The sequence below is a fragment of the Malus sylvestris genome, chromosome 15 (assembly GCF_916048215.2).
Source record: "Malus sylvestris chromosome 15, drMalSylv7.2, whole genome shotgun sequence".
Taxonomy (NCBI): Eukaryota; Viridiplantae; Streptophyta; class Magnoliopsida; order Rosales; family Rosaceae; genus Malus; species Malus sylvestris.
The window spans coordinates 30699841-30708271 of record NC_062274.1 but is presented as its reverse complement, the minus strand read 5'-3'; the positions used below and the strand labels follow the sequence as shown (position 1 = coordinate 30708271).

Here is an 8431-nt window from a genome sequence, read left to right as displayed (position 1 = left end):
GTTTGATAGTTTATTTTCTCATGTCTACTATCCAATGTGTGTCTTGTGCTTATATGATTACCTTGAATGTGATTCGGAACGCATTCCCTAATCTCATTCATACTCTGATCAGAGATTTAAATCATATCATAGAGTATTCTCCTTCAAACGGTTTGAAGGTTAGAGATCCCTTGTTGCGCATTCACTTGTCTCCATAGCTAAGTCACTTGACCCCAACGATGCCGTGGACACCCTCCTGATGGAGTGACTTTGACATAATCAAAGATCAAGGTCTTAACCACAAAACAACTATGATGCCTCAGGTCAAAGGACTACTTTGCATTATCCCAACCATGAGTTCTCATGTGACATGGAATATGAGAACCCTTCGTTGATCGCGTTCAGTGAACTCATTCTCTATTGAGCACCTACCGTACTTGTCTTGATGTCACACACACCAATGACTCGAGACTAATCACTCTCCCTGAGAGAAGACATAGTACGTACTGATCTTAACGGACTGTCAACGCCCAATTGACAATCCTATGATCAGGAACATTTAGGATGTGTCTACGAAAGAATGGTCTCATGAATCTAACTTCATTAGATTACATTCTCCCAATCACATATTCCTTGGACTTTATCGTTTAAGCATATAACATTTATATGAGACGGCTCAAACAATAATTTATGCCCTTTATATGTTAAACTGGATTAGTTTAACATGTGAAATGTCCGTAAAGTATCATCACATGATTGGCTTTAGGGCACATTTCCAACAGCCTTACCCCCATTTTATGGAGAAACTGCTCCCAAGTCTCGAACCCGAGACCTACCGCTCATGGGCGAAGGCACTTGCCAGCCACATATACATAATTACCAAAAATTAGTTACTGCTAGCCAACCGCCTTCTTGCGGTTGCCAAAAATCGGTTTAGCTAAAATTATTGGCTAGTTCGGTTGGTAAATGGCACAACCGGTGGTTTCCACTTCTTCCTCGCTATCTTTCAGTTCCAAGGGCTCAATTTGATTTTTAGATTGGGGTGTTTGTTCGATTGCATAGTGTGGTTCATTTTGGGTTAATCCATGTTGTGCACTAGCGGTTGTTTGGCTGGACTCCATCATCCTAAATATAAGCAACGCATATACATTCAAAATCATATATATGTACGTGTATATATAGTATCAGTAATCATCATGCTATCAATTTTGTTAACAATATTTTCTATATTTATTATGGCATGAATCATATACATATACATATGTATTTTAAACCCTAAAACTAAGGGGTCATTTATTTTCTAAACCCTAAAACTGAGGAGTCAAGCATGTAAAAAATACCTAAAATATCTAAATAGAAAGAATATATATATATATATATATATATATATATATATATATATATATATATATATATATATATATTGGTAGGTATGGCATACCGACAGCATACAAAATCAATTACCAAAGTCATGCCATTAATTGTCAGATCGGCAAAATGCCAACCGATTATGAAAAAATGTCAAAACTATACCATACCATTATGAGCCGACCGGTATGGTTTAGTCAGTAAATCGGTTTATGGCAAAATTTCCCACCCCTAGTTAAAATTCATATTTGGCCCATGGTTAAAGCAAGTTGGGGTAGATTTAGATTCTTTAGAACCTAAAATTTGAAATTTACTCCTATGGTTGGAGTAGGTCTAAGAGGAGAGAAAAACTTACTCTCCAAATAATAGTAAGGGCATGTGTACTTATTAGAATAAGAACGAATATTTTTCTTTTGAAGAATCGATATTATCTACATTAGGCGAAAAGAGTGGGCTTAGCCTCATAATGAGCTAGCAAATGTGGTTCAAATTCGGCCTAAGACCTCAAGAAGAATGTCACTAGACTGTAATACTAAGTGGTGGGAAAAAGAATGAATATGATTCCTAACATTTACTAACACCTAAAGACATTAGGTATGTGGATCCCATCAATTTAGGTACGCCATAATACCCTATCTTGCACATTCTCATTCTTTTTAATCTCTTATTCCTTTATATCCGCGTAGCATGTAAGTAAATATAAGTGGATTACTTTTCCACATGGGGCCATATTTAGTTTTGGTTGGGTACAATTAAATTAATCAGTATAATTATAGCATAAGTACAATTAATCAGAAAAATAAAGAAAATCATATTATTCATCAAAATATATGTGATCGATTAAGTGACTCCCAACAATTGTGTCTCAATACCTTGCAACTCAAGTTCCAATAAAAGCCTACAGACTACATATATTATATACGATCACATCTCCGTGTATTGAGCCTTGCTTCCTGAAAACCTATCTGAATTTGGGAGGTGGGTGAAAGGGAAGGTTATGGGAGTTGATGTTAAGATGTTAAGAAGTTAAACTTTCCTCGCCAAATGTTTCTTCCAAATTTCAAGTCCAAGAAGGTGTTAAGGTAATTAAGTTCATGTTTGTAGATAAAGGTACAATAAAATGGAGTGCTTGAAGGTTTATAAGCATGATTATGATATCCATATCAGTTTTTGTTATGAATTTTATTAGGCAATATTGATATTTATTTGCTGTAAAGTTATAGTGCAGTAGTATTTCAGTTATAACAGCGTTTTGGTTATATTGTCATACGAGACGGTTATAAAGCTTCATAGCAAGCAAGTAGTAAACGACCCAGCTTCTCTGCCCTCCAAGTTCCCATACACTCTCATCCTCTTCTATTTGTACGGTCACGATTAAGCCACGTCAACATTTTATATCACTATTGCTTTTTGTATTATTATCTTTATAAAAAAAAATCAATATAAAATGTTGATGTGCCTTAACCGTAACCACACAAAATAGAAGGGGATGGGAGTGTATGGGAACAGGGAGGGTAGAGAAGCCGGGTCAGTAGTAAACACAATTGTTTGCTCAAGGAGGACCAAAATGACTGCGCTATAAAGATTCACATTAAAAGAAAGGAAAATTAATGAAAATGGTTTGAAAACTTTGAGTTTTAACGATAAGGACAAAATAAAGGGTAAAGTGAATAGTACCAGGATTGACTTTTTAGTGTAAAATGTGGTTTTTCGTTAAAATGAAGAGTACCAGAAATTTTTCATTAAAGTTCCAAAAGATTACCAAGTCCGGTACAGTTTATGCGGATAAGATTCTTGTGCTGAGTGATTGTAGAGGTTAAGAACACATTTGTTTGTTCTTAAACTCGACAATTCCAAGCAGGTGGCCTTATCTGACATAATTGAGGGAGCCATATAGCACTAATAAACTCAACGAGGCCGATAAAGTAAACCTGTTTTGATCATACAACTATTTAGAAGGGTGTATTCAATTGGAATTTTGATATATTTTAATTCATTATACAAATTCAGAGTTATTCAATCAAGATTTTAAGTGATTCTTTAAAAGTCTAAATGTGGTCAATTGAGATTTTAAAGAAATTTATAACATTCCAAGTAAATTTATTTAGGAATTGATTTTAAAAAGTTGGGGAATTTGAAGAAATTGGAGAGATTTCGTAAAGTAAGCATTCTCAAATCTCACCACTCCAGATGAGAAATCGAGGGAATTGACTCAAAATTTTACATTAGACACAGTTTTATCACACAAACTGACTAAAAAAGGTAAAAGTTACTTGTCCAATTTTGAACATAACTTCATATATATCTTACAGAGTAAGACTGGATAAATGAAACATTCCATACAAAAACTTTGTAATATCTCTACAGAAGCTGAATAAGAAGGCAGGATACTGCCGGTCACTATGGTGATCATGTACACGCTCTTACACAAGTTTCATTTGTTCCAAAATATTCCCATCTTCCTGCGTAAGTCGCTCAGACCACACTGAATGCTGATTGTATTGTGGACGAGAACCGCGATGCAATGGTCTGGGACGCAAACTGTTGGATCTGCTTTTTCGCATCTGGAACCAACATCAAAGTGTTTTTAATCAAGAATACACAAACAAATATCCCATCGCATGCTACAGGGAGACGGAAAGGCTTTGATACAAACAGATTGAATAAATAAATAAACAAGCCACCTCATTGTCCCGCAGATATGGAACTATTTCAATATATTACCAAAGGCCAAATTTAAAGTGAGCAACCTATGAAGCTAGGGGCCGCCCAACGTATGCTCAGTTGGGAAATCCACCCCATTGAAATATGTGTGTATAGAAGGGGGAGGATGTTTGCAATGTTATCTAACAGTTGTACGTGATGAGTAATCATCTACTTAAATATCTTTCATACAATATATACCTCTCCCCCTCTCCTTTTTTTTTTTTTTTTTTTTTTTTTAATTTTTTTTATAAATATTTAAAGTGTTTTTCGTGTAATCTGTCCAAAATACTTTTAAAATAATATCAGAAGGCCTGGAAATGCTAAGGTTTAAGCAGACATCCATCCTATGACACTCAACACAGAAAAATATGCCATATATCAATATATCTAACGAAAAAATAAAATCACTGCTTCCGTACCTTTGCGGCATTTGGTAAAGCCAACAATGTTTGCAATGCTCAGGGTCAAACAAACTCCTACAACGAGGAGATAATCTGCCTGAAACTTTATTAGAGAAAATATTCCAAGCACAATCCATGCGACAGCCTGCCCAAAAATGAAAACAGCAACTTGAGATGTCAAAATGAAACTGTTCACAACTATGTGCACATTCTACATTCACGCACACATGCATCCAGATCTTCCAGGTTACAAGTGCATGAAACCATACAGGACCTTGCTATATATTTTTAAAATACTTTTTCAGTTTCAATATTATGCATATCATCTTCAACTCCAAGTGGATCTGTCCAGCTTCTTATAGAACACATAAGTAACACAATGCTTTTAATATCTACTTCTATAACCTAATGCATATAACTGATCACTATAGACCACCTAATGCATCTGCTACATGTTTATGGAAAAATCGTACAAACGAAAAATTGGTGCCGCACCACTTGAAGCCTATTTGCTTACCGTGATGTAAAGTGTCCACCAGAAGAGCCATGAATCCTTTTTGTTCATCCGGGCCAATGACTAAAGGTATACAAGTAAGGATCAGCATGGATGATAGTCAGGTAGTGACAGAGTCAATGGTAAACACTCTTATGCCACTGAGCTTAGTAGTAAAGGGACGAGAAACCGATAATACAAAATTTTGTGATGGTAATACAAACCTCTTGGTCAAGGCATTCAAATTTCCACACGCTCTCCCCAAGATCATTTATTTCATTCCACCACCTCAAACCAACTAAGATGCGTCCACTGACATTCTTAACTACCCAGAAATCAAGAGCGGCAAGAAGAACAGTCACGACAAAAATGATGACAAAGTTATCAAAAAAGAGGGCAGAAAGTATGTAAAAAGCCAATGCTCCAGCCTGTGAAAGAAGGAACATAATGTTACTTAGAGAAGGAGGCACCACATTTGTAAGTGACAATCATTCGTTTATAAGAAACACTAAACAAGAAAACCATAGACACTAGACCTTGAACAGAACATGGAAGAAACATGTCTTTGGGTTGGCATAGTTTTCCCCTTGTGGCTGCATATGAAAGTACAGTAGAATTAGCTAAATGGAAACAAAAATGAAAAATGGGTGCTCATGTTCAAAACAACTCCGGGCTTGCTAAACAACTACAACATAACGAGTTCCCAAGTTCATCGGAAATGGCCAAAATAAGGGGGAAGTTTTCAGGTTGTGTGTCAACGTGCATATTATTATTTTTTCTGCTAAGGGAAAATAATGTAACACCCTTGATAAGAAACGCAATCCTCTTGTGACATATTATACTCCTCCGAAAATTGAACTCTTTCTTCGGGTGTCATAACAACATAAACCCTCTTCTTATTTTTTTGTTTCTCTATAACAAACCCTTTCCCATTCAAAAATTGCATTTAGCTGCCGATCTTATATCGGCAGATTAGAATTAAGTACCTGGACAATGCTAGGCCTCCTCTAAGCAGTAAGCACCATACGGATCTTTACGAAAAATAATCCATAACAATATAAATTGTACCGATTCGAGGCCTCACTAAAGAAGGATACTTAATCTCCTCTTCGTTTGCACAATTTTCTACTTAAAAAATTGAACAAAAACATCCACCTAAACAAAATCTGAAATCCAAATCTACCATGGAAAATTTCCAAACGAAAATGTTGACGAATATTCTAATCGTTTCCCATTATTTTCTCAGCAACCAAACAAGAATGCAAATCCCATAATCCAGATCCGTTACTAACCCAAAAACCCTAGCAATCCCAACATTAAACGCAGCAATGAATGGCACAGAAATCCGAGTAAATGAAATAGTAAATGAAATTGCAAATAGTAAGCAACGAATTGAAGAACCGAGTCAACTCACCTGGCTGAGATCCATTTTTCCCAGCTTGTGGTTTTATGGGGATATCTCCGCTCCTCTCTCTGAATTCCGAACAAGAAAATTTCTGAGCTCTCTCTCTCTCTCTCTCTCTCTCTCTCTTCGTCTTCTACTTTAGATGCAGCTCTTTTTCATTTTTATTATATTTTATTTTATTTTCACAATACTTAGGTGGGCTTGGCATCGTCTGAACTAATTCCAGTCCAATATGGCCTTTTTTTTGTTTTTTTAACTCGAAGCTTTTTAAATTCATAAAAAAACCCAGGGCAAAAGCCAACTGGACACAGAAAGCCCACAAAAGGGCAATCACAGCAAAACAGATAAAGGACTATGTGAGGGAGAACAACAAAACAAAGACGCTACCACAAAGGTGAGACGTTATCCCAACACACACCCACACCAAAAAACACTTACGGAGGGCAAGGAAGTCCATCTTTGTTGAGAATGTGAACCAACGAAGATGGGGGTCGCCGGTCCCAAGTTTTACCGCACATCTCCAAATTAGTCCTCGACGCTAGACGGTCCGCCGACTGATTGTCCAGTCTTGGAACCCAAGACCAGCGACAGCCCTGAAAAGAATTCCCCAACATCAATGTATTTTCTAGGATTGGGAATACTTCCCAGCTGCCATTAGAAATATCACCCTTCAAGGAGGAGACCACCTCAAGCGAATTCGATTCCGCAACAATCCATCGAAAGCCTAGCTCCGCCGCCAACTTACAGCCCTTGAGCAACGCCATTGCTTCAGCGAACACCACCGACAGAGCTCCAATAGACAACTTGTGGGCCGCTACAAACTGCCCATTATGATCCCGCAGCACCGCTGCCAACGTAGCCTTACCATCCATTTGAAACCAGCTTGCATCAACATTAATTTTGATGAAGGAAGCAGTTGGGGGGGACCAACGAGGATCCGGATTGGAGGAAGGCTGGAAGCGGGACAAAGGGACCTGCACCTCCAAAAAAGAACCCAGGGAGAAAGAAATAGTATGCAGCACCTGTGAAGGAGCTATGGTAGAAGCCTTAAAGACATAGTTACATCTAGCTTTCCAAATGTACCAGCAAGAGAAAGCAATGATAGAAAGAAGCCTCGATCAGTCCTGTATATTAGGAGTCAGGTTGATCAAATCACTGAGCCATTGATGAAAATAAGAAACACCTTCACCAACCATCCGAAGACCAAGCTAACCACCAAACCAAATTGGCTCAACCCATGGACATCGCAACAGCATATAAAGCACAGATTCCTCCTGAGTCTTACAAATAAGACACAAGGGAGATGAAGCAGACCTGCGCTGATATAATCCCCCTATAGTTGCCAAAGCCTCACTCATAGCCCATCCATAAAAAGTGACGAATTTTTGGCAGGGCTTTAATTTTCCAAATAGCCTTCCAAGGCGAAGTCCTCGAAGTACTTGGAACCAAAGATACATGAGCCCCCGTCAACCCCCGCGAGGAATGAATCCAGTGATAACTCGACCGAACCGAATATTGACCCCTTTTACTCGACGTCCATATCAAACGGTCCCGGCGAGAACAATTCCCCAAAGGAGTATTACATATAGCTTTGATATCCTCTTCAGAAATGAACGGACGTAAAAACTCAATGTCCCACGATCTAGTACTCGGGCAGATAAGGGAGGATACCTTAGTATTCAGAGTGACATTAGTGGGATAACGGGGCGTAGGATGACCAAGAGGACGAGATGGTAGCCATCTATCAACCCAAAGCCGAGTATCCCTTCCATTCAGAATCTGCCAATGTGCTCCATCTTTTAGAATGTCTCGACCCACAAGAAAGCTAGCCCAAGCCCATGAGGCACGACTTCCTAACTTCGCATCCAAGAAAGAAAAATAAGGGAACTACCGTGCCTTAAGAGTCTGAGCCCACAGAGAAGTAGGATTAAGAAACAAACGCCAGCATTGTTTAACCAGCAACGCATCATTGAAGTCCTGGAAATTCTGAAATCCCAAACCCCTCTCACACTTAGGCCGACCCAGAGTATCCCAATTCACCCAATGTATCCTTCGATGTCCTCCACCGTCACCCTATAA

General features: G+C 38.2%; 1 protein-coding gene across 2 annotated transcripts; it reads right to left on the bottom strand.

The window, feature by feature from the left end:
* Positions 1-3601: 3601 nt before the first annotated feature.
* Positions 3602-6527, bottom strand: LOC126605451 (Golgi apparatus membrane protein-like protein ECHIDNA). Of its 2 annotated transcripts, XM_050272859.1 has the most exons (6): positions 6362-6527; positions 5484-5540; positions 5172-5375; positions 4972-5031; positions 4473-4599; positions 3602-3911 (listed from the first exon to the last, which is right to left on the bottom strand). In XM_050272859.1, the coding sequence occupies exons 1-6, from the start codon at positions 6374-6376 to the stop codon at positions 3823-3825; spliced, it is 552 nt and encodes a 183-aa protein (XP_050128816.1). In that variant the 5' UTR covers positions 6377-6527; the 3' UTR covers positions 3602-3822. The 2 variants fall into 2 exon arrangements, with proteins under 2 accessions (XP_050128816.1, XP_050128817.1); XM_050272860.1 differs by lacking the exon at positions 5484-5540 and having other exon boundaries at positions 6362-6514.
* Positions 6528-8431: the final 1904 nt, after the last annotated feature.

Excerpts from the sequence above, each read along its gene's own strand:
- LOC126605451 (XM_050272859.1), bottom strand. Across the intron at positions 4,600-4,971 it reads GGTGGACACTTTACATCACG|GCTGTCGCATGGATTGTGCT; the intron begins GTAAGCAAATAG and ends ATTTTTGGGCAG. Across the intron at positions 3,912-4,472 it reads CTTTACCAAATGCCGCAAAG|ATGCGAAAAAGCAGATCCAA; the intron begins GTACGGAAGCAG and ends TGTTGGTTCCAG.